A 24,489-nucleotide genomic window follows, 5' to 3' on the forward strand; every position below is an offset into this window, starting at 1 on the left:
ATCCCATGATCAAATATATTGGATAGGAAGTTTTATGGTAATATTCAAGCAAGCTCATCTTAGAGCAATTGTTGGAGGTCGCCAAAGGTTTAGTTTGGGCATTCGGCGTAGGGATGTAGGGTTGAAGAAAGTGAATGGGTTATTCTCAAGATTTACTCTATGAATATATTGGGTGAATTGTTAAGGAAGGTAAAGTATGTGTAGTCATATTAGGCCTTATGAAATCTTGAAAAAAAAATGGCGAACTATGAGTATGATAATTCCCCATCATTATCCTCTATGTACCCGGTGTTTCATGTATCTATGTCTAAGAAGGTAGTTGAAAATCTTTTGTCTATCGTTCCGGTGAAATCTAGTGAAGGTGAAGTTATTGGATAATTGGCCTATGAGAGGTACTTAATTTTCGTCCTTATTAGATAAGTTCAGAACTTGAGATTGCCTCCGTCGTGCGTTATGGTGAAGTATGTGAGTTGAGGAGGCCACCTTAAAAGTGTTAAGGAAAGAAAATGTTCTCAGAAAACTTATGAAGAACCTGGCAATCTGAAGACTTATGAAATGAAGAAGAAGAAGGAACATGAAAGAAGAGAGCCCAAAAAGGAGAAGAACCTGGTCCTCAAGGCTGACAACAGTGACTCAAGTGGTGAGGATGCTGACATGGCCTACCTCACGAAGCGATTTCAGAAAATGGTAATGGAGGCATTCCAAAAAGGGGTAGCTCCAGCAAACCAAGAGGTTATGACTTATGTCATAAATGTGGGAAGCCAGGACATTTTATCAAAGACTGTTCTCTCCTCAAGCAAGACCAGTACAAGCACAACACTGACAAAGCAGCCAAGAGGAACCCGGTTCCTGATAAGAGATTCAAGAGAAAAGATGCCGCTGACAATGTTGTAAAACAAACTCTTACTGCATGGGGTGATTCTTCCAGTGAATCCGGGGAAGACGATGAACAAGGTGACACCTCCATAATGGCAGTTGAAAGCGAAGCAGCTAAATATGACTCTATCTTTGCCCTGATGGCAAAATCTGACGATGATGATAAGGTAAACTTTCTAGGCATTCAAAGAAATTTAAAGTCTTACTCTCAAAGGAAGCTTCTATCCTTGGCCAATGTTTTAATTGATGCTTATCATAATCTTATAAATGATAAAAATTTGTTAACTGTAGAACTAGGAGAGGTAGAACATGATTGAAATGATCTGGTAGTTGTAGTGGTTGACCTAAAAGAAACCATTGAGGTTCTAAAGAGAGAAAAAGATGTTCTAACTGAAAGAATTGAAACAATAGAGCATGAGAGAGATGACATGTTGGTAGTAGTTCTAGATCTAAAAGAAACAATTGAGGAATTAAAAAAGGGAAAGAGTTTTTGGAACATCCAAAAAGGAAAGGAAGTTATGAGTGAGGCACACATTAAGCTTGAAAATGAACTCAAATTGGTGAAATCTAGTATGTATGCTTGATGACATCCACAACACACCTCAATAAGGGGTGTCAGGAGTATATATTTGAAGCAAGTGAATGTACTACCTAAATTGCACTTCCACAACAAAGTTTTGATTTCTACTTCTACTATAACTCTAATGATTGTAAGCTAAGGTAAATAAACTAGAGATGAATGTTTTTGATGTTTTTCCAAATAGTTTAAAGGCCTAGGGCTGTGACCATAACCTAGGTATTTTCCTAATGGGATAAAGACGTTAATACTTGTTTTGTTGATTGTGGTGTATTATAGCTCTTAACTCTACGTTACCCACTCAATACCTCTCGGTCAGAGAGTGATTTTGCCCAATTTGACTTTCTCAAGTCCAAATGGGCATCAAACAAAATAGTTGATATGAGCTCAAGTCGGGTTCTTACTATCTCTAGTTTGAACCCTTCAATTAGGCTAATCAATCTCTCAGTTAACCCAATTCCTTGTTAGCCAAGTTATCCTAGACTAGGTCTCTCTTTCTCAAGTAGAGACTAAGTCAAATAGGCATGAATCAATATTTTCAACCATTAATTCTAAAATTGAAGCATGAACTAAGCTAAATAATCAACATCCAATCATAAACAAACATTAAATTAATCACCAATAAGGTTTACACACTAGGATTGGGTCACAACCCTAGTGAAAATCTAGCTACTCATAATGGGTATTGAAGAGAATAAAGAAGAAAAGATAATTAAACTCATAATGAAAGATTAAAATGATGAAATCTAATGTTAATACACCAAAATATTGTAAAACTTCCTAAAGTAGTAAAAAGAAACGGCTACATAAGCTTTTAATGTTAAAACTTGACCTAATTTTGTGAAACTTGTCTATTTATACAGGGCAAAAAATCGCGGACAAAAATGCCCATCTGGAGGTTTTGCGGCCGCACAATTCCATGTGTGGTCCACAGATTTCTTCAGTTGGCAAGAAGGTGAGTTATGCGGCCGCACATTTCTGAACTGCGGCCGCGATGCAACTTTTGCAGCCGCACAATTCTTGTGCAGTCCGCACTTCACAAAGTCTCCAGGACATATTCTTTTTGCATATTTTCCGAACTTTGCATCTTTGTCAGTAAAAGCCCAGTTCTGCGGTCGCACATTGCTAAAAGTCCTGTTGAGTTTTTCTTCTTGGTTTGCGGCCGTAGATGGAATACTGTGGTCCGCAATTTCTTCTACGGCCACATAATTCCTTCTGCGGACCGTACATTTGTGCTTCTGCGCCCTTTATTGCCTTGTGCTTCGGAACACTCCTTTTTGAGTCATATTTCATCTCGGGAGACCAAACTTCCAACATTCCTGCAATTTGCACACTTTCATTAGTTTCGGGAACACAATTCAATACTTTCGGAACAAAATAAAAGCTAATAGGTGCTAATAAGCAGTCAACATCCCCACTTATTAACTCCCCCAAACTTAAGTCTTTGATTGTCCTCAAGCAAATCAATTAGTTCCCACCTCCAAAAGTTAAGGGTCGTTTCAGCAAGTCAAAGGTGAGCAATCCACACATCAGTTGGGACCAACAATTACCCACACTACTCATGCATTATCAACAAGGCGACAAGTTAAAAATTCATGCACATATAGTTCTAATGTGACAATTGAGATTCAAGAATTGACTTTACTCATCAAGGACCCTTGCTCTATCATGTAGGCCATAGTAGACTCCAAACTCTTCCTCCTCTACTTTCCATTTTCCAAGCTCACTTAAAAAATTTAGCACTCAATCTAATTATTTATGAAAGGTTCACTCATCTCTCTCAAAATAATATCACAAGTACGGGTTCAAGTACCATAGGCTTGCCCCTCATGTAGATCGCCACTAATGTAAGCTCACTCAGTTTGAAATCAAGTAGGACTTCTTTCGGGATGTAATGGAGGCTTTTTGGTTAGGGTAGGATACCGTATGGGTAAGTGGTTACACCTTTCCTTAATCACCCCATCTTTCATTTCTCGGCTCACACTTTGCTGATTCCTCGGAAGTGCTATGAGATGAGGATGGCTCGTCCCTGAGTTGGTATCTCCCTTGCATCCTTGACTGTATGGCCACCTGCTCCTGAACAGAGGCTGAGTTACCCTCTGATTCTTCCCTAGACGGGACATATGAGTTCGTCTTGGAGAGATATGCACCTGTCCCTATGCCGACTGTAGCTTTCTTTGTAATTTTCTTTTGTTGGCCAAGGGGTAGGGCACTCTTGCATCGACCCCGAGAAGGTTCACCTCTTCCTTTAGATGTGTCGCTGCGTCATCTAGATTGAACCATTGTCTGTATCAAGAAAAGGCGATTGTTAGTTGCAATTAAATGTTTAGACATACACAGGAGATATGCAAGTAATCTATAAACCAGAAGACACAGTGAGGGTACACAGTTAAAACATGCTTATAGGGAAATGATCTGCGGTCCGCACAATGTTTCTCGCGACCATAGATGAGGACTTGCGGACCACACAAATTTGTTGTGCGGCCGCAAAAGTGAAGTACGGTCCGCATAATTTCACTTGAGGCCGCACCTTTGAAACCCAAAAGATGCCAACTCTACGATGACAGAGAAATGGCTGACATGCGGCCACAACATGATTTCTGTGGTCCGCACAATTAGACATGCGACCGCTGTTGATACCCAATTTTGCCCTCATATTTTCTCAAAATATATATATACTTTCAAAACATCATGTTTACATCATTATTTAGTTTACAAATCTAAAAAATCATTTTTCTATAATTTCCTATAATTTTTAAAGCTTTAAAATTGATTTTTCTATATTTAAATTGCTTGAATATTTATTAATTACTCTTTCAAATTATTTTATGATGACTTAAATACTTAAAGTTATTATTTTTGCATCTATACTACATGTTTCAAATATTTTACTTCATTTTATGTAATTACATTAATATTTTTAAGCTATTTGCGCAATTTTGCAGTAATAGCCTATATCTGTACAGAAATGCTCTTTATTTATATTAGTTGTGTCAAAATAGAATTTTATATTTTTATAATACAAAGTTATTATTTTTAATCATTTTAGTGCATAAATAATATTTTTATTTATTTATCAATCATTTTTTATAAATTATTTTGATAAAGTTTGAGTATTTAAATAATAGCCCAATTTTAACCAATTTTCGGACCAGAATTAGCCCAATTAACCCAAGCCTAAAACCAAACCACCTTTTTAAAAATAACCACGGTAACCCGTTTAAATGACCCGTCCAACCCCATTCTTTCATCTTGGCCGTTGATCTCAAATTATCAAGGACCCCTAATAAACTAACCCCTTCTCTTAAATCCGACCCTCTAATCCTAGAGACCCATTGTCTCTACACAGTCGCCCTCAAGACGCTCCTCCTCCCACCAGAAAACCCTAATCGCCGCCTTCTCCAAATCTTTTCCTAATCCCGTCGATAATGGGATTCTCCCATCATTCACTTACCATACTAGTGTTTCTCCGCTACTGGGTGTTTCTCCATGGTATTACTTAGTACTTACCTAAACATTGCAAGTACTATCTCTCCGATTCTACCCATTCACTTCAACCGTTTGAATCTGGATAATATCTAGTCCATATACATCAAGACCATGGCTATATGGGTCCGATTAGCCAAGATTTTCGGCCAATCTTTGATTTCTGTCAACTAGGGTTTACCTTTTTTTCCCTAATCTGATTTTTATTGATTCTGCATGTTAATGCTTCCTTATTTATGTTTGATTTTATAGTTTTCCTTGTTTACTTGTTCGATTTCTGTCACTATATAAACCCCTCCCCATTCCCCATTGAAAAAGACCGAATTGATAATCTCACTAAAATTTGAAGCTTTGCTCGGTTAATTCCTTCATTATCCTGTTCTGTGTTTTGTGTTGGCCGGCTGAAAGCCAAGTCCACTGAGAGTCTACTGTTCGAACTTTCTCTTGGTGTGAGCATTGCCTGAGGTTCTTTCGAAGCTCTTGGGAACTTTGACGCATCGAGGTTTCTGGGTTCTTGTGGATCTTTTGTTCTTTATTGTTGTCCGTTTAACTGGTAAGCCACTTGACCTTTGCAATTTCATCCATATGTGTCTTTGATTTACATGTGTTCTCACCTCTGAAATCCATGGCTTAATATGTTTTCTGGATTACGATTGTGCACGATTCTGTTAATTCTACTTTGTTCTAAGTCTCTTTAGCATTTAACTTCCTCCTAATGCTGCTAGTTCTGAGATTGCCTAAGTCTAACTTGGATAATCTGTCCCTCTTAAGTTCGTCTAGCTAGTGTATTGGTGCCTGAATGTTCCCTAAAACATGCTTATTTGCTTTGTACTTAATATTTATAATGAATGCTTCACACTTGTGCTAGAACTTCCTGTGTTAATTATGACATGTTCCCCTGCTATTGTGTCACTCAGCATGATCCCCATATCCCATTAGTGATTGACTGAGATCTTAACAGTTACCTCAACTTGTTTTCCCTGCCCTGTTTGGACTATTTTGTTTTATGGCATAACTTAGATCTTCTTTAGTTAATTAGTCTATTGTGTCAATCCCAGAATCCCTACATGTGCTATTTGGTATGAAATTGCTATCTCACACTGCTCTGAATCTCTATAATCTTTGTCTTGCATGTACAATGTATTCCAATTTGTATTAAGACCATTCTCTATAATCTTGCTTCTGTGCTAATATGTTCCCCAGCATGTCTATGGTTCACGACATGGTTCATCTGATATCTTGTTCTTTCAGTGATTATTTGGCTTGTCACAATGTGCATCCCCCATCATGTCTAAATACTGATTAGCATGACACTAGGATGTATATTTAACACAATGTCATAGGTTTTAACTTGTTTGTATTGTGCATCTGTGACTGCAAACTTGTTTCTCCCCTGATCCTTCCCACATGTGGTTTTGTCATAATATGTGCTCCCTATCATGTCTCAATGCAGCCATGTTTCCTGATGAGAGTTAATATGTCTATCTTATGATACTAGGATGCATACTTAGCTTAATTTGGACAGTTTAGGTCTCAACTGGTTTAGTATCATGCTTCTGTACATGATAATATCTGTATACCCATGCAAACCTGTTTCTTCCCCAACTCTTTCAAAATGTGGCTGTCTATGTGATACTTTTTAATGTATGAAAATCCTACTGAACCTACTGGCCTTCTTGATTAGTTGCTCTGTATGCTTAACTTGGCTATGTCTACTTTAGGTTATAAGTGTACCCTCAGTTCTGTCCCTCAACCATTGTCCATTCTCCTCATTTGCTACTCATGCTATTCTGAACTTCTTATTCTTAGCCGGCTGAAAGCCAAGGCTACCTAGGCTTTACTGATGACCTTCTAGTATGCGAACTGCTCGGGGTACATTTGAGGCCCTTGTGAACTCTGATACACTAGGATTTGGGTCCTTAGTCATTCCCTGAAACTTAAACTACCCCCATTCAACCCCTTTCTTCCTATTATCTGTTGTACATCTAAGTCGGTTGGTTTAAATTATGCAATGCTTGGCAATATGGTTGTATGAATTGACTTTGGGCTCCTCTATGGATTCTGGGGTTGTGTTGATGAATACAACTCATTGTTAGAAGTCTGGGTATGCTGTGTGAGAATTGCTGAAGGCCCAGACAGTGCTGGGTATTTCATTTGGGCATGCTGTGGGCCTATTGTCATTATTTGTATAACATTTGTATCTTACTCATTAATGGGCCTGTAATAACTTTGTATAAACGATTGGGGTGTTAGTAAAGTGGTGAATGGGTAAATTTCTAATATTTGCATACCAAATGGGTAGATAATATGCCTATAGGACTCAATGATTTACTTGTTATATATATGCTATTCCATCACTATGTGCACTATAGAAATCATGCCATTAGGGGAAACACACACACACACACACACGGGGTCTGTTAGCAAACATGAATTCAAAGTGCTGCAATTATGCTTACTGCTACGTGCTACTAGAAAACCTGCCTATAGGAATAAATGTCATTGATTTCAAATCATTTCAGCATATTCATTAGAAATCATGCCTATAGGATTTTGATCACCTCATTTGCTATTATCTTGTACTGTTCACTAGAAACCATGCCTATAGGAGTTTAATCATCTCATTAGTTACTGCATCGCAATGTTCACCTAGAAAACATGTCTATAGGGTTGAGTGTAATGATAAAATCAGCTCTTAGTGCTAAACATTAGAGATCCTGTCTATAGGACAACATTGTTTCGTCTTAATAAGAGTAAATGATGCACCTCTTAATATGGTTTATTATGCACTTCTGGGATCTTCCCAATGGTCCTTTCATTATTCCTTACTGCACGAGTCACCTAGACACAACAAGCCTATATCTCCGGAGATCTACAATTTCATTAATCAACATGCAAATCGTATAATCCTGTCTATGAGCAACGCTTGGCCTTTGAAACTGTTTGCAAGCCCTGATGCCTTGTCACGTAGAAATCATGTCTATAGGGATTTAAGTTTCTTAATTCTAAATTGCTTAACATGAAGTTTGTTTTGTGTGCATTTGTTGCTTAAGTGTGGAGGCAAACTTCATACTTAACTGCCTATATGTGAAGTCCAATGTGGTTTTTGCATGTCGCCAAGTTTTGACATTTCTGAGCAGCCTAAGTGAGGTCTAGAACCACCAAAATAGAGGTCCAATACCTCCTAGACCATAGGTATGGGACGGGTAGTGCATGCATAGGGTACGACTTAGAATTGAATTAGAACGCTTTTAGGTAACCATTTTAACATAGCAATCGGGTAGCAGAAAATGATAGTCTGTGTCCGTTGGATAATATGAGTAACACTCTATCTCAAGGGAGTTATGAAATATTATTTATGTTACACGGGGTGATCCTTTAGGCTAAAAAACTTAGGACGCCCCTTTCCTTTCTTTTCTATTAGAATGAAAAAATAGCTGTACCTCCCTATTTAAGATCTCTTTATAATAAATTTCTTAGATTTTGTACTCTCTTTGCTTACTTAATCACATAGACTAATCCATATAATTTAACTTTGGCCGGGACCCACAGTTGTGGACCTCGAGGAGTGCCTAACACCTTCTCTTTGAGGTAACTTGAGCCCTTACCCGATCTTTGATGGCGTTGACTAGTTAAAACAGAGTTATTTGCAAATAGGTGCCCTAACGCACCTTAAAAATCATTAGGTGGCGACTCTCCTCTTTTAATACCTCCTTAAAAGAGTTGTCACATGTCGAAGCCCGATTTTACGAGAAAACAGGGAGCAACAGCATGGCGACTCTGCTGGGGATTTACACTTAGGCTCTTACCATATCGAATTTGGCTTATATGGATTAGTCTTCTTTAATATAAATATACTTCCCTTTTCCGTTTTTATTTGACTACATGCACATCCCTCTCCTATTTTCCTTTTATTTGTTTAAATTCATTGTAATATGCACATCTCTTCCGTGCTCCACCTTCCTTTGCTTAGATTGGTTATAACATGCATATCCTTTTCCTATTCACTTTTATTTGCTCTAAACTGCTCTTCATTTGTTTAAAGATTGCTACATCATGTCTCTCCCGTCCCTACTTAATTGTTTTCTTTATTGCATTCTCGCATATATTCCACGGATTAACTTTTTCCTCTGTCTTTCTTTTATGTTTTTCATTTTTTACCTTAATACTGTATTTACCGCTCTTTTTACATATTTATCATGCAAATATTTGGCAATGTGTTATTATCTCTGCATAAAGCATGCTCCACATCATACTCCACTCGTTCCAATTATCAACATAACGGTGCTTGATGAGTGTCCGCGCTCTTCCAAAATTACCCTTTTAAATCAGGAAGGCTTATTTGCGGTAGACTAGTCGATCAGCGGTGCAGTCGACGGTTCCGTGCCTTTTCCTCCCAAGTTGTCCACTTGGGAGTACCTGTCTAGGCCATTCTAGAAACCTCACTCCAACATTAAATGTACATGCATCATGTTAAACCTAGTACAGGTTAGAACATTGCTAACGTGATAGCCCGCTAAGATAAGCCTTGTTCAAAGTCCAATGGGATTTCCACAATCCCAATGCACACCGTCACGTTATGTGCATTACTTGGAGAAAATAGGCCAATATATTGATCATTAATGTATAAATAGTCGAATCTGGAGGGGGAAAGGCTAACTCTATTTGTTTGCAGAAAATGAAGCATGAAGTCCCCAGGTTCAGCATGGTCCAAAACATCCCACCTTTGCTGATTGATTGGTGGAAGAACCTTTCACCTAGTGACAAGAATCATGTGAAAAGGGTCCTTGGTAATTTACCTTCCTTATTGGACATTCGACTAAATAGGGCATTGATTGAGGCCGTCACTATGTTTTGGGATGAGAAAAGAGCTATCTTCCGCTTCGGTAACATAGAAATGACTCATCTCTTAGAGGAAATAGGAGGTTTCGCTAAGCTACTATGGGATAGTCCAGGGTTATTAGTTCCAGAGAATCGCACCCCTCGCAGGTTTCTGAAAATGCCGGGTTTCAAGAAAAATGATGAGTTGCTTTCTTTGAAGAAGTCATACATCCCATTTGAATTCCTTTACGAACGTTATGGGCACTTATATCGCCTTCATCATGATGAACTTTCCATCACTTAGGTTAGACGCACCGCCGAGTTTTTGTGTTCATTGTCTGTTTCTTGGGATTGCTGATGTTTCCAATGAAAGGGGGAATGATCCATACCCGCTTAACCATGGTCGCTAGGACTCTAATGGAAGGAATCGAGGGAAAAACTTACACTATCATCCCCATGATCTTGGCCGAAATGTATCACGCTTTAGATCGATGCAAGCAGGGGTATGGACACTTCAAGGGCTGTAATTTGTTGCTGCGGGTTTGGTTCCCTAGCAGTGAGTTCATCATCAGATCAAGAGAAACTACTCATCTAGTGTTAATCGGGTTAAGAGGAATCTATCCTTATGCTCCTATAAGGGTAATGAGGCAAGCGAGAAGAAAACAGGTTATACCTCGGGTTTCCAACATGGTCCAATACAAAGCAGATTTTAAAGGGAACATCATTCCGTTCAAGTTCGAGGCACAACATATGTGAAATCAAAAGGTCATTGTAGAGAAAGATACTATCGAGCCAGACAGGTATCATGCATGCCATGTGTACTTCTACCCATCATGGTTGGTAGATGATATAGCGGGGGATGTCAATCTAGGAATTAATCTAAAAAATAGGGTTATAGATGACGTTGCTTAAGCACAAGTCAAGTATAGGACGCTGCGCAAGAGGGTGTTTTCGAGTATGAAGCTAGGTATTTGGAACAACACAGAGTGGATATGGAAGCAATCAACGAATGGAGGGAAACCGCCACTAAATCAACAAAAAGATTAGAATATTTGGAGCAAGGGTTGATAGATCTTGAGGGAAAGATTAGAAAAAGGCTTTCAGATTGTCAGACCACGGATGGCAATGAAAGGGGGCATCTAGCAAAGGCTTACCTGTTGTTGGATATCCGCGACCTGGGGAATCTGATTGATGGAGTCAAGAGAGACAAGCACCGAGAAGGTTTTTCTAGGACCAAGTAGATTAGAAAATGATGTTCTTTGCTGCCTTTTAACTTAGTTTTAGATTTCAAATGTAATAAGGCAAATGCAATTAGTAACTTTCTTATTATTGTCGTTTTAGTAAGGATTCGATTCATTTTCGCAATAATAAAATGACATAATTATTGGCATCAATTTTCTCCAAGTCTATGTGTCGCTTAGGCCTACCTCGGGCACAACGAGGTCCCCCAAATTAGGACACGATTATGTTACATGATTTTGCAGAGCATGTTCAATATTGCAAGCATTCTTTCAATATCCCTTACTGACTTAGTTACCTTTTGTTTTTCTTTCTTTTGATTATTCCCATTCCACAAGGTTGGTTCGTGCATACTGGCATCATCCGTATATCATACTAGATCCAGAGGTACTCCACCTCCTCCTCCACCAAGTGATCCTAAAGGAAAAAGCAAAGGGAAAGGAAAAATGGACAATTTAAGTGGTATCAGAAAGGACAATGCAGAGAATGTTGAAACTTTGGACGGTCGGAGTACTCCAGCACAGAATGAATTGGTCCTACGTTTGGAACAGAAAATATTGGAGCTACAAGGGGAACTTGAGAAGGTTCGGAACTTGGCAAACCTTTCCTTCACCCTAAACGTCCCTGATATCAACCAACAAAACACAAACGCCCAAAACCCGACACCTCCCCAAATCACACAGAATCAAAACCCACCACCGAATCCTCCCGCACCACATCAATACGCAACACCTCCTAAGAACCAAAACCCTCCACCGGTACCTACTCCTCAACAACACCATCACCATCCAACTCAATACCCATAAACAACCACATACCACACCCCTCAGAATGCACCACAGCCTATTACTGACCCACAAAACTCAACCAATGACCACCATTACGCCCAGATTCCCAAAGTCCATCAAAGCAATCCCATATATGTGGAAACTTTACCCCATACACCACAACAGACCCTATATATACCCGAATCCGCAGAGAAGGACCTGCTCATCAAGAACATGGCGGAAGAACTCAAGAAACTTACTAGTAGAGTTCAAAGTTTCGAAGGTAGCAAAGGCATTAGAGGTTTGAATTATGAAGATTTGTGTATTCAGCCAGATGTAGGACTTCCAGAGGGTTACAAACCTCCTAAGTTTGAAATGTATGATGGAACTGGTGATCCAAAGGTGCATTTGAGAACGTATTGTGACAAACTTGCAGGGGTTGGCAAGGATGAACGAATCCGTATGAAGCTGTTCATGAGGAGCCTCATCTGAGATGCCTTGTCTTGGTACATCAGTCAGAACCCAAAGAAGTGGGTTAATTGGGTGAGCATGGCGTTGGATTTCATGGATCAATTCAGGTTTAACACATAAAACGCACCAGACGTTTTCTACATTCAGAATCTCAAGAAGAACTAACAAAAACTTTCCGTAAGTATGCTACTCGGTGGAGGTATGAAGCCGCAAAAGTAAGGCCGGCACTTGAAGAAGAATAGATGAATAAGTTCTTCGTCAGAGCTCAAGACCCGCAATACTATTAAAGGTTGATGGTTATTGAAAATCATAAGTTCTCTGACATCATCAAGCTGGGAGAGAGAATAGAATAAGGGATCAAAAGTGAAATGGTGACGAATTTCGAAGCACTCTAGGCCACAAATAAAGCTCTGCAGTCGGGAGGTATCTCCAAGAAGAAAGAAGTGGGTGCAGTAATGGTAGCCCAAGGTCCAAAGTCTCCTCTCACATACCAAATACCTCCACCCATATATCAGCCTTCACCTCCCAGATACCAACAACTTGGCGTCACTTACCATACCTATAACACCCAACCAACATACTACCACTCACTACCAGCCCGCCAAAATTACCAAAAACCAAGACCAAATTTCAACCACAGACCACCCAGACAATACACTCCAATTGCTGAACCCATACACCAACTATACGAGAGGCTAAAGGCTACCGGTTATGTCACTCCCATTCCCGTTGTTGCTATGGAAAACTCTTCCCAGTGGATTAACCCAAATAATACATGTGCCTATCACTCAGGCATGCAGGGTCATACTATTGATGAGTGTCGTACTTTGAAGGATAAGATTCAGACATTAATTGACACCAAAGTCATACAGGTAAATGAGCCTGCACCCATTGTCTGTAACAATCCTCTCTCGGATCACAGGGGTAAAAAGGTAATATGATAGAGACCGATGAAGAATGTGACTCGCAAGGGTCAATTGGACTCATTTGAGAAGGGGATAATCCTAAAACATCTCCAGTCACTCTCAGACCTATCGTGGTACAAACTCAGGCACCAATTGAAGTTGAGGTAGCGGCACCATCTCCGTTTGAGGTTGAAGTAACAACACCCTTCACCGTGATGGTAGCACCTACGCCGTATTATAAGTCTAATGCTATACCATGGGATTATGTTGCAAAAGCAAGAAAGAAAGGAAAAGCAAAAATGGAAGAAACAGGTGCAGCGCAAGGCATGACTAGAATCGGTAGGGTCTATACACTCGAGCATTTGGGAGGAACGAGCAAAGAAGCTGCATCTAAGCTGCCCGTCATTGAGACTCGCCCGGATGACCTTAGGAGAAAGGTGCACGCAATAGAATATTCTGTGGTTGATCATCTGAACAAAACCCCTGCTCAAATATCCATTTTATCAATACTACAAAACTTTGAGGCACACAGGAATGCCCTGATGAAGGTGTTGAATGAAGCCTATGTACCCAATAACATCACCAGTGGAGAAATGGCCAACATGGTAGGGCAAGTGTTGGAAAGCCACAAGATCACTTTTCATGAAGACCAGCTGCCACCGGAAGGACTAAGTCATAACAGGGTACTGCATATCACAATGCAGTTTGAGGACAAATTCATTGCCAGAGTTCTGATAGATGGGGGTTCAGTCTCAACATATGTCCACTAACTACTCTGAAAAGATTGGGTAAAGGCCTGCGCGAGATATGAACAGGAAGTATGAATGTGAAAGCATTTGAATGGAACCATCAGGAAGTGATCATCCATGGAGACGGAAGTAATCCTATTTATATCAATCAGACTGTTCCGGTCATCGAAAATAGAAGGAAGTTGGGTGGAGAAACATACCATCGCATCGAGCGCGTCAACGCAATTGAGAAAGACAAATGGTGGAGAAGTAAGATAGAAAGCATACTGTCATGGAGAGGGTATGAAACCGGCAAGGGTCTCATCAAGAATCTCCAGGGGATCACCAATTAAATGTGTTAGAATTTTTTGGGCTTGGGTATAAATACACCTGGCAAGAGTGTTAGAATTGGTCGCCACCATGGCGTGGTCCTTGTTACCATATAGAACAACCAGTACCATATTTGCACCAGTCATTTCGTCAAGCTGACGTGATGTGGGGTCCGAAGAAGATGGGTTTTTTGCTGGCATAAGGAATTTGTTTTTAGATGATGAAGACATGGATTGCAGTGCGATAGTTGAGGAGGAGGAGGAAGACCTTATTATTCAAACCGTGGAGAAGGGAGTTATTCTCAAGAACTGGACTGCTGCACCATCAAGGGCCCGTCGAGTTCCTGGGTAGCCTGGCAATTAGCACCATTTATTTTTGAAAGCAATTTTTATGAGCATCTAAGACATTTTCAGTATTTTGTTTTAAGCATATTTTGTTTGAAATAATTGCTCGAATCATCGAACTACACTTGTTTGACGTTTTAAATCTTTATCAATGGATTGATGTTTTTAGTATTTATTATTATCCTTTACATTTTCTCTCTCTACAGCGTTATTATTACTTATCCCGATGAACCTACGACTGTGACATGTAATGAGACAACGCAACATAAGGATAGTGATTCAGAGGATCTAGAAGAGGATGTAATACCCGAGGAAATTGTCAGAGAAGTGAAATTTTTGAAAAAAAGCCTAAGTCCAATTTGGATGAGACTGAAACAGTTAATTTGGGAGACTCCAAAACAGTTAAGGAAACGCATGTAAGCATTCACCTATCACCGTCGGAGAAGGAAGAGTACATCCATAGTGGCTCACAAGTTACCCATCGATCCCATGTGTCCACCAGTGAAACAAAAGCTCAGACATTCAAGCCAGATATGAGTTTGAAAATAAAAGAGGAAGTCACCAAGCAAATCAAAGCCAAAGTTGTCAGAGTGGTTGAATATCCGACCTGGTTGGCTAACATTGTGCCGGTTCCAAAGAAATATGGGAAGGTCAGAGTGTGTGTCGACTATCGGGATTTAAATAGAGCAAGTCCCAAAGATGATTTCCCTTTGCCCAATATACACACACTGATTGAAAATTATGCCAAGCATGAACTTCAATCCTTTGTGGACTGCTTCGTGGGATATCATCAGATCTAGATGGATGAAGAAGATGCCGAAAAGACAACCTTTATTACACCATGAGGAGTATATTGTTACAAAATGATGCTATTTGGTCTAAAGAATGCTGGAGCCACTTATATGAGGGCCATGACAACCATTTTCCACAATATGATACACAGGGAAATAGAGGTGTACGTGGATGACTTCATCATCAAATACAGGAGAAGTACAGATCATATAGCAAACTTGAGGAAAATTTTTAATCGGCTTCGAAGGTACAATCTGAAACTAAATCCTGCAAAGTGTGCCTTCGGAGTCCCTGCCAGAAAATTACTAGGATTCATCATCAGCCGCCGAAGGATTGAATTGGACCCGTCAAAGGTCAAAGCTATCCAAGACTTGCCACTTCCAAAGAACAAGAAAGATGTGATGAGTTTCTTAGGGGGTCTCAACTATATCAGCCGTTTCATAGCACAATCAACTGTGATCTGTGAACCGATTTTCAAAATATTGAAGAAAGACGTTGCAACAAGTTGGACTGAAGAGTACCAAAAAGCCTTAGACAAGATCAAGGAATATTTATCCAAACCACCTGTTCTGGTCCCACCGAAACCTGGGAGACCTCTACTACTCTATTTATCTGTACTAGATAGGGCTTTCGGTTGTGTCTTAGGACAACACGATGAGACGGGAAGAAAGGAGAAGGCTATATACTATCTGAGTAAGAAGTTCACACCCTATGAAGCATGATATTCTTTGCTGGAACGCACATGCTGCACTTTGACATGGATAACTCAAAAGTTGAGGCACTACTTTTGTGCCTACACCATATATCTCATATCAAGGATGGATCCGCTAAAATACATCTTCCAGAAACCCATACCTACGGGAAAGTTAGCAAAATAGCAGATGCTACTGAGTGAGTTCGACATCATCTATGTAACTCAGAAGGCAGTCAAAGGGCAAGCATTGGCGGATAATCTGGCAGAAAATCCTGTATATGGAGAGTACGAACAATTGAAAATGTATTTTCTCGACGAAGAGGTATCATTCATAGGAGAAGATATCACCGAAGCCTATGATGGCTGGAGAATGTTCTTCGATGGGGCTACGAATTTCACAAGAGTAGGTATAGGAGCAGTTTTAGTGTCAGAAACTGTCACGCCCCGAACCTGGGGGGGCGAGACCGGCACTCGGTGCCACACCTAACCTTGCATACCAACTTGTGACTAAGGGACTCTGAACATATAATGTCATACTTTGGCCATGGGGCCACATTGCAAGACAATTTGCGAAGCAAAATATAAAACTGAACGGAAACTAACACTGACTAAACATCAATATAACGCTGGGCCGACAAGGCCGTTATAACTACTACAGCCGACAAACCAATAAAATATACATACAAGGCTTGCAAGCCCAACATACTGCACTAGCTGACAGGATATGTCTACAAGCCTCTACTGATGGATGTACTGTGATCGGAACAGGGCCCCGACCTACCCATAACATATATATATATAAGATGTACACAAAACTCTAGACCCGGCAACTCCGAAGGACATGGAGCTTACCGATCAGGCTGAACTCGGGCAACACCTACTGAGGAGGTCTACCTGTCTGCATGTCTGAACCTGCACGCATGAAATGCAGTACCCCCAGAAAAGGGACGTCAATACGAAATAATGTACCGAGTATGTAAGGTAATAAAATAACTGAAAGCTGAAACTGAACTGATAATATGAAAATTAAAAGTAACTGGAGTTAAAGATGATCTGGAGATATACTTACCTGCTGATACTGAATCAACTCTCTCAATATAGTAAGTAAAATAAATGTCCAGCCCTATAAGCCTCAGAACGTGTAATTGCTCCGCCGTAGTCGGCTCGCTAAGAGGCGCTCGGCCATACTAGGCTCTATATCTCGGCCATTCTGGGCTCGTTCATAGGCGTTAGGTTATAGTAGGCTAGGTATATAGCTTACCATCTGATAAGAGGTTGCCCAATAGGGGCCTTCCCACCGATTATAGCTCGATAGTGGTGAAAATACTGTAATACTGTATATATATATAGACCCTTTGCTCTCTTGACTGAATAAAGACAAAACTAAACTGAATATGAAGTCCTGTTAAGGGAGAATACTGTAACTTATTAGACTAGTATGAACTTCTCTTTATGCCTCGTTATCAAACACATGTAATTACGAGATCATGCCAAAATGAAGGAAGGGCTTAGCCTTAACATACCTTATCGCAATCTTTACAATCACCAAGTTGAACTCACCTCTTCACACCTTAATCTACAACAACGATAATAATACTATCATTAAGTTACGACAGGTACAACTATCGCACAACGAACGACAAGCTTATTTTGTATTAAAACGGGCAGCATCTCCCCTATAATCCTTACTTCCTCCAAATTCAAGATAACACCAACAACATAAAAACACAATAATAACAATATATATATATATATATATATATATATATATATATATATATATATATATATATATATATATAATTTTCCAGCCTTATATACACCATCCAATACTACAAAACAGCCCAACACATCCAAATTTCTTCAAATACAAAACGACCACCGTAATAATGTAAAACGACCCAGAAATGTTACGACGAACGACCAGTCCACCACCATACATTTATATGGTGTTTATACACTCCCCTCCTCCTCCAAAACCCCACAAAACAGTAGTAAAATATGCATCCCAACAGCAACACAAAACATCCCACAAAACAGTCCGCTACAAGTGAATAACTCGAACTCACGGCTTCCGATCACCGTCCCGTGAGTTCTTACAAGTATAGAACGACTTACCATGAATTTACATCAGAAAAAATGGATGAAAGAGAGCAGTAAACTCACCTTATTTGTTGGATAACTTAGCTCCTATCTTGGTTCTTCAAACTCTAGGTTTTACCTCCAATTAGAACTTGAAAGGGAGAGAAAATCAATTAGGATTTGTGGGAAATATATGGGAGGATTTTTGCAGAGCTTATATCTGGTTATTATGCCCTATTTTCAGTCTAATATATGAAGAAAATAGTCCTTTAAAAGGCCTCTTTGGAAGACCCGAAATGGCCCATTTTTGGGCTCTCATTTAAGCAAGTAGGTGACACACCTACTTGTCACCTAGCAGCCTGAGCAGTCTCGCAAAAATGCCCATATATCTCTACTACGATGTTGTATTGATAAATGGTTTAATGCGTTAGAAACTAGACTCGTAGATCTTCAATTTGATGGTGGAACACCCAGTAAATCTAAGTATATTGGGAGAAAATAGCAGTTACATTTGACCAAAAGTTTCAGTAAAACTTATGAACGTAACTTGTGATGACTTTCATCGACTTTTGTTCCACAACTCGCTTGACTTCAAAACGTAACACACGACTGTCATACGACTAATATAAATCATAACATAATCTCCTTATCATGTTAAGAACCATAGTCTTACCCCAAAAGTACATGTTATAACATTCCCAACTTGGCGACTTTCGACGAAACATTATTTTCTTGAATTCCTTTAGCTTCTGAATATTCCAACCCTCTTTGTACTTGTTGTTCATGATCTTCAATATTTGTAACCTCCGAGATAATATGATTAACTTACTTTATATGCTTTCAAATATTATCTCATTTTAGGTCCTACATTAGTTTGCTTACGACGCACTTTTACGTACGAAAATATAGGGTGTAACATCATTCCCCCCTTGGGAACATTCGTCCTCGAATGTTTACTCTTAGAGACTTTGGAAACTTTTGCCAGAGTCTCCTCCGTACACTAGACTAAAACCAACCTGCACACAGCCAGAAAACATACTATGCATGCCACATATGGCCAATGTTTATAAATAGCATCACTTTGCCTCACCGACCATAAATCATAAATACTGAAAGTCAAAAATAAAAGCTTACCCGATGACCTGCTAGCCTGAATAGAGCTGTGTTGTAGCATCCCATCTCGATCCATATCTTTAGTTTGAAATAGGTGGGGGTATTTAGACTTCATTTCTTCCTCTGATTCCCATGTCATCTCTTCTATATTCTTGCTCCTCCATAAAAACTTCACGGAGGCTACCTCCTTATTTCGTAGCTTGTGGATTTGTCGGTCTAGGATGGCAACTGGAATTTCCTTGTATGACAAGTCCTCTATAATATGTACATCATCCGTGGGCACCACTCGGGTAGGATCGCCAATGCACTTCTGTAGCATAGATACGTGAAAAATCGGATAGACAGACTCCAATTTTGAGGGCAACTCTAACTCATAAGCTACTTGGCCCACTCTCCGAATAATCCTATAAGGCGCAATATACTGTGGGCTAAGCTTTCCTTTCTTGCCAAACCTCATCACGCCCTTCATAGGTGATACCTTTAAGAATACCCAGTGATTAACCCTGAACTCTAAGTCTCGTCGCCGCACGTCAAAATTTGACTTCTGACGACTCTGAGCTATCAACAGTCGCTCCCGTATAAGCTTTACTTTCTCTATGGCTATTGAACCAGGTCTGGCCCATGTAACCCAGATTCTCCAACATCAAACTACCCTATAGGAGATCTGCACTTACGCCCATACAAAGCCTCGTACGGAGCCATCTGGATACTGGAGTGGTAACTGCTATTATATGCAAACTTGATAAGAGGTAGATGTTCATCCCAACTTATTTTAAAATCCAACACACATGCTCGTAACATATCCTCGAGCGTCTGAATTGTGCGCTCGGCTTGTCCATCAGTCTGTGGATGAAAAGATGTGCTGAGATTCACCTGAGTCCCTAGACCTCCCTGAAATGACCTCCAAAAATATGTTGTAAACTGATCCCCACGGTATGATATAATAGAAACTGGTACTCCGTGTAGCTGCACTATCTCCTTAAGATATAATATGTAGATCTGACCAGTAGGAAATGAGCTGATTTCGTGAGCCTATCAACTATCACCCATATAGAATCGAACTTACGATTACAACGAGGTAAACCCGTGATAAAGTCCATGTTTATTGCCTCCCATTTCCATGTCAGGATCTCTATAGTCTGCATTAGCCCTCCGGGCTTCTGGTACTTTACCTTCACTTGCTGGCAACTAGGACATTGGGCACCAAACTCAATAATGTTCGTCTTCATATCGTTCCACCAGTACATATTCTTAATGTCATGATACATCTTCGTCGACCCAAGATGGATGGAGTACCACGAATAATGTGCCTCTGACATAATCCTGTATCGTAGCCCTGCTACATCTGGAACACACAGACGACCCCTGTATCTGAGAACCCCATCTCCCTTGAGCTCTAACAATGGCTTCTTCTGCTGCGGAACTCGCTCTCTCAACTCGACCAACTTTGGGTCCTCGTACTGAGTTTCCTTGACTTCAGCTATGAGAGCTGATTTTGCAGTGTTTTGGAGTACAACTCTACCATCGTTATAATCTACTAATCGAACCCCCAAACAAGCCAATTGATGAATCTCTCTAGTTAATTGTCTTTTCTCGGCCTCTACATGTGCTAAACTACCCATAGATCGACGACTTAAGGCATCTGCTACAACATTAGCTTTCCCTGGATGGTAGAGAATATTAACATCGTAATCTTTCAATAACTCAAGCCATCGCCTCTGTCGCAAATTCAACTCTTTCTTCTTGAAGATATATTGTAGGCTTTTATGATCTGTAAATACATCAACATGAACACAATATAAATAATGCCGCCATATCTTAAGTGCATGGACAACCGCAGCTAACTCGAGGTCGTGGGTCAGATAATTCCTCTCGTGCTTCCTCAACTGCCTTGAAGCATACGCAATTAGCTTCCCATGTTGCATCAGGACACATCCTAACCTGACACCTGAGGCATCAAAATACACGGCATAATCCTCTGGACCCTCTGGAAGTGTTAGAACTGGCGCTAAGGTCAACCTGTTCTTAAGCTCTTGGAAACTCCGCTCGCAAGCTCCATCCATTGAAACTTAGTTTCTTTCTGCATCAACTTCGTTAATGGTGATGAAAGGGAAGAAAAACCCTCTACGAACCTCCGATAGTATCCTGCTAAGCCTAGAAAGCTACGGACCTTTGTCAGAGTGGTAGGTCTAGGCCGAGATTTCACGGCCTCAATCTTGTGAGTGTCTACCTTTATACCTTCATCTGATACAATATGCCCCAAGAATGCTACAGACTTCAACCAAAACTCACATTTAGAAAACTTAGCATACAACTTACGATCACGGAGGGTTTGGAGTACCGCTTGTATGTGGTCCGTATACTCATCCTCTGAACAAGAATAAACTAGAATATCATCAATAAATACTATCACGAATAGATCTAAAAATGGCCGGAATAGGCTATTCATCAAGTCCATAAATACGACAGGTGTATTCGTCAACCCAAAGGACATGACAAGGAACTTGAAGTGGCCATATCGGGTCCTGAAGGCTGTCTTCGAAATATTTCTTTCCTGAACTCTGACCTGGTGGTACCCCGACCTCAAATCTATCTTTGAAAAGTATCTAGACCCCTGCAACTGATCAAACAAGTCATCTATCCTTGGAAGTGGATACTTATTCTTAATAGTTACCTTGTTCAACTGCCTATAATCGATACATATCCTCAGTGAGCCGTCTTTCTTTCGCACAAACAGTACCGGTGAACCCCAATGTGAGGTACTGGGCCTGATGAAACCTTTCTCCAGCAAATATTTTAACCACTCCTTCAACTCCTTCAATTTGGCAGGTGCCATTTTATACGGAGGGATGGATATTGGTTGAGTTCCTGGAAGCAAATCGATGCTAAAATCAATCTCTCGCTCTGGAGGAATACCTGGAAGCTTATCTGGAAACACATCTGTATACTCTTTGACTACGGGAATAGACTGCAGTGTAGGTATCTCAGCATCTGCATCTCTAACTCGCACAATATGATTAATGCACCCTTTTGCGATCATTTTCCTCACCTTCAGATAGGAAATAAACCTACCTCTGGGTGTCGCTGTATTACCTACCCATTCAAGGACTGGCTCACCCGGAAAATGAAATCTGGGTGCCTTTGCTCGGTAATCAACTGTGGCATAGCAAGCTGCCAACCAGTCCATGCCCATGATAGCATCAAAATCCATCATCTCTAGCTCAACTAGGTCAGCTGAGGTTTGACGACTACAAACTATCATCGTACAACCTCGGTAAACCCGTCTAGTAATAATCGATTCTCCGACTAGTGTAGATAGCTCAAAAGGATCACTTAGTATTTCAGGCACTATACCAAACTTCCCCGCGACAAATGGGGTAATAAACGATAAAGTAGATCCTGGGTCTATCAAGGCATAAGCATCATGAGAGCAAATGGTCAATATACATGTCACAATGTCTTAGGAAGACTCCTGGTCCTCTTGACCCGCTAAAGCATAGATACGGTTCTGATTACCACTTGAATTGGAACCTCTACCTCTACCAGCCGAAGACTGAGACTCGCGCCCTGAAGGATGCACGGACATAGATGATCCTCTTGCTGAACTCGCCGGTTGTGCCATTCCCCTAGAATCTCTATTTGGGCAATCTCGCATCATATGCCCCGGACGCCCACATGTATAACAAGCATCAGAACATGCTCGGCAGTGGACCAAGTATCCTCTACCACAGATGTCACACCATGGCGAAAATGACCATGCCTGTGCAGAACCTCACTGTCGCTGCAAACCCGACGCCCATAAGCTCTCACCTAGTCCTAACTGAGTATAGCGGTCATACCTATAACCCTATAACTGAGGTGGCGGAGGCCTACGTGACCGTCCGAAGTACTGGGGCCTATAACTACCCTGAGATTGCTCCTTAGACCTGGGAAATCTCATCCTCTTACGTTGCCCTTGCTCTGCCCTCTCTGTACCCTACTGTCGATGCCTACCCCTTTCTATATTCTGGGCGAATGCCTGAATCCGGGAGATATCCATACTATCCTGCAATGCAGCGGTGGCATATACCTTGGTTAACTTTGGGGCCAACCCTGCTATAAACCTGTGAATCCTGTCCCGTATTGTAGCAACTATGGATGGTGCATATCTGGCCAATGAGTCAAAACGGAGACTATACTCTCGAACACTCATATTGCCCTGCTTGAGGGCTAGAAACTGATCGACTCGAGCTTGTCAGATCTCCCGCGGTTAGTACTGGTCAAGGAAGGCATCTGAAAAATTCTCCCAAATAGCTGGAGGTGCATCATGTCCCCTAGACCTTTCCCATCCCTTGTACCAAAGGATGGCTATATCTCGGAGTTGAAAAGCTTCTAGCTCAACTGCCTCTTTCTCCATGGCATGCATAACCCGAAAGATCTTGTGAAGATGATCTATTAAATCCTGTGGGTCCTCCCTCTGATCTGTTCCCGTGAACTCTGGGGGACTCAAAGCAATAAACTCTCGGACCCTTGAACTCCCAGACCCCTCAGAAGATCCTTCACTAGCTGATGCCCTAGCTTGTTGCTGGGTAGCTACCAACAGCGTCAACAAATGCACCGTACTCCTCAAGTCCTAATCTGATAGAAGTGGAGGGGGAACTGGATGTGCGGTATCCCTAGGAATCTCCTCAGGTGGTGGAGGAGCCGGTAATGGCTGAGTAGGGTTCTCGTCTTGGGCCTCAGACTGGGCCCCATCTACTGGGGGTACCCTACTGGTCCCCTCACCTGCTGTTGTATCTCTCCTCTGGCTAGCTGTAGTCTTCGTAGTCACCGTCATCTGTGCATGCAAACACCAACACGTAAGTTTAACTCAATTTTCCTATAACTCAATTCTATAGCACGATTTAGATTTGAAAGAAGGGTAACCAACTCCTAAATGCCCTGTAGTTCCCTGCTTATATAATGTGGTGCACAACACATCTATAAACAAGACCCTACTAGACACGGCTTATAGACTCCATAGGACAGAACTGCTCTGATACTAAGTTTGTCACGCCCCGAACCTGGGGGGCGAGACCGGCACCCGGTGCCTCACCTAACCTTACGTACCAACTTGCGACTAAGGGACTCTAAACATATAATGTCAAGACTTTGGCCATGGGGCCACATTGCAAGATAATTTGTGAAGCAAAATATAAAACTGAACAGAAACTAACACTGACTAAACATCAATATAATGCTAGGCCGACAAGGCCGTTATAACTACTACAACTGACAAACCAACA

The 24,489-nt window shown here is 40.8% G+C and overlaps 1 protein-coding gene across 1 annotated transcript; it reads right to left on the reverse strand.

Annotated features, from left to right (window-relative positions):
* Positions 1-22,685: 22,685 nt before the first annotated feature.
* On the reverse strand, positions 22,686-24,041 carry LOC138905615 (uncharacterized). Its single transcript, XM_070194136.1, has 3 exons — positions 23,990-24,041; positions 23,482-23,797; positions 22,686-22,947 (listed from the first exon to the last, which is right to left on the reverse strand). The coding sequence occupies exons 1-3, from the start codon at positions 24,039-24,041 to the stop codon at positions 22,686-22,688; spliced, it is 630 nt and encodes a 209-aa protein (XP_070050237.1).
* Between the last annotated feature and the right edge of the window lie 448 nt (positions 24,042-24,489).

This window comes from Nicotiana tomentosiformis, chromosome 2 (genome assembly GCF_000390325.3).
Source record: "Nicotiana tomentosiformis chromosome 2, ASM39032v3, whole genome shotgun sequence".
Classification (NCBI taxonomy): domain Eukaryota; kingdom Viridiplantae; phylum Streptophyta; class Magnoliopsida; order Solanales; family Solanaceae; genus Nicotiana; species Nicotiana tomentosiformis.

Bases quoted from the DNA above. Each gene is read 5' to 3' on its own strand.
- LOC138905615 (XM_070194136.1), bottom strand. From the start codon at position 24,041: ATGACGGTGACTACGAAGACTACAGCTAGCCAGAGGAGAGATACAACA. The intron at 23,798-23,989 runs GTGAGGGGACCA...CGCTGTTGGTAG, and splicing joins GAGGAGAGATACAACAGCAG to CTACCCAGCAACAAGCTAGG. The intron at 22,948-23,481 runs GTACTAACCGCG...CATCTGTGGTAG, and splicing joins TCAGATGCCTTCCTTGACCA to AGGATACTTGGTCCACTGCC.